General features: G+C 53.5%; 1 protein-coding gene across 1 annotated transcript in view; it reads left to right on the top strand.

The window, feature by feature from the left end:
• Positions 1 to 418: 418 nt before the first annotated feature.
• The window catches only part of VOLCADRAFT_121106 (uncharacterized protein), a gene marked incomplete at both ends in the record, with an annotated part of 6,906 nt that continues 5,317 nt past the window's right edge, over positions 419 to 2,007 (top strand). The window contains 4 exons of the mRNA XM_002952835.1: positions 419 to 554; positions 935 to 1,077; positions 1,704 to 1,752; positions 1,921 to 1,975. Coding sequence (XP_002952881.1) covers positions 419 to 554; positions 935 to 1,077; positions 1,704 to 1,752; positions 1,921 to 1,975 — 383 coding nt within the window. The remainder of the gene's footprint in view (positions 555 to 934; positions 1,078 to 1,703; positions 1,753 to 1,920; positions 1,976 to 2,007) is intronic.

Genomic DNA, 2,007 nt, shown 5'->3' with positions numbered 1-2,007 from the left:
TGACTACAATTCTGGTCTGCAACTGCCTGCTTCTGCCCGTTGGCCCAGGTAAACATTCCACACTACCCAAACAATCTTGACTATTATCCTTTGCGGCGCCGCCCTTGGGACGATTTTTCCTTGCAGTACGGCATGCCAACCGCAGGTCCAGCCTGCTGGTAACTGCGGCTACGACGGGCCCTGCGCGCACGTGAGCGCCACGACCCCCCATGGGCAGATAAACTATGAATTGATACACCACCACCCCCAACGAAAAAAAAACAAGCGTCATTCGTGTCTATGCAAATACATAAAATAATCAACATTGCTGTATAAGCGGTAATGCCGTACATGTACGAGGAAACTTTCTCCGAGGGAAAGGAAGGCTCTGCCCCCGACCCGACCTCACCCGACCTCACCCGACCCCCCCCCCCCTTGCATGCCCCGGCCTCCTTGCCCCTACCCGGAATTAACCCTCAGGCTGCGAGGAGCTGCTACAGCCAGCAGCAGCAGTAGCGCTGACCCGCTGCCCTGGGATGTACTGCAGGCTCTAGCATTGCTAGACGGACTCGCGGGTGCGTGGGTAAGAGCCCGTGGGGTGGTGGTTGGTGGGGGTGAGCTTTTAGGGTGAAAAAGGGGGTTGGGAATAAGCTTGTGGTAATTGTGGTAAGTAGGGGTCTGCTGCTAGGCACCTACCTCCCCCAAGAACCGTTTGTCTGTTGCTGCCGCTTCTGCTGCTGCTACTGCTGCTGCTGCTGGCAGTTGTGGTGGTGGTGGTGGTAGTGGCGATGGTTGCACCCTGCATATACCCGCTCATGGTCCACAACGGAGCTTTCAAACACATGCACACACAGTCACACATATAATCATATATTCACATTCTAACCGACAAACCCGGGGCTAACCGCCAACCACCAACCACCTCGGTCTGGTTGGGTTGACGTCATCCTCCCAGGTGATGGTGGGGAGTTCTGGCAGGTCTATTGTGATGCGCTGCTCCCTGCCCCGGAGCTCCTGACACTGCCCATGTGCTGGGAGGGCCCGCGTCTAGCGGAACTGCAGCATGCGGATATCGCCAATGCCGCCAGGGCGCAACAGGTAGCCGTGTGTATGTCTGTGTGTCTGTCTGTGTGTGCGTCTGTTTGTGTGTCTGTGTGTGTGTGTCTGTGTGTGTGTCTGTGTGTGTGTCTGTTTTCAGCATACGTGAATGCATGTGAATATATGTGTGAGTGTTTCCGTATCTTTGTGCGTACCATGCGTGATGATGTACCTGTAATCGTACGGTTCTGCTGTCTTAGGAAGTACTGGCGGACGGTCTTGTTTAGGACGCAAAAAGTTTTATCTTCATTCCATTAATATTTTATTTTGTAATATAGTGGCAGTACTGGTAATAGTAGTAGTAGTAGTAGTAGTAGTAGTAGTAGTAGTAGTAGTAGTAGTAGTAGTAGTAGTAGTAATGTGTGTTGGAGGTGGCTGTGGTGGTGCTGATGGGGGGTAGGAGTAGCTGCGGTCAACGGTTTGTAAACCGGCGTGCAGTTGGTCTGTATCCTCTTTTAGGTACCCATACATACATACATACATACATACATACATATATACATACATGCACACCCATGTACATGTAAAGGCACTTGTGGAGATAAATGCATGGTGCCGCACCTCATCAGATACACACACACTACACACAACACTGCTATTTGCCTCCACCTCCGCCTCCACCTCAGGCTCGTCTGTCGTCGCTCTTCCCCATGTTCATGGAGCCCCTGGCGCCCGGTGTGTTGTAGGAGGTGTGGGCGGGTGGGGGGGGTTTGTGGGTTTGTGGGTGTGTGTGTGTGTGTGTGGGAGAATGTGTGGGGTTGGGTAAATGTGTTTTCCAAGCCCCACACCCCACACCCCCACACCCCCTAACGCTCCCACAACACTCCTCTCCTCTCCCCTCAGACGTACCGAGCTGGTTTCAATGGGCGTTTGCGTGTGTGAGGAGCCGGGCTTTCAGGTGGAGTGGGGGGGGGGGAAACATGTGTGTGG

Source organism: Volvox carteri, assembly GCF_000143455.1.
Source record: "Volvox carteri f. nagariensis unplaced genomic scaffold VOLCAscaffold_32, whole genome shotgun sequence".
Lineage (NCBI taxonomy): Eukaryota > Viridiplantae > Chlorophyta > Chlorophyceae > Chlamydomonadales > Volvocaceae > Volvox > Volvox carteri.
The sequence above is the reverse complement of the archived record's forward strand: the minus strand, read 5'-3'. Positions and strand labels throughout refer to the sequence as shown.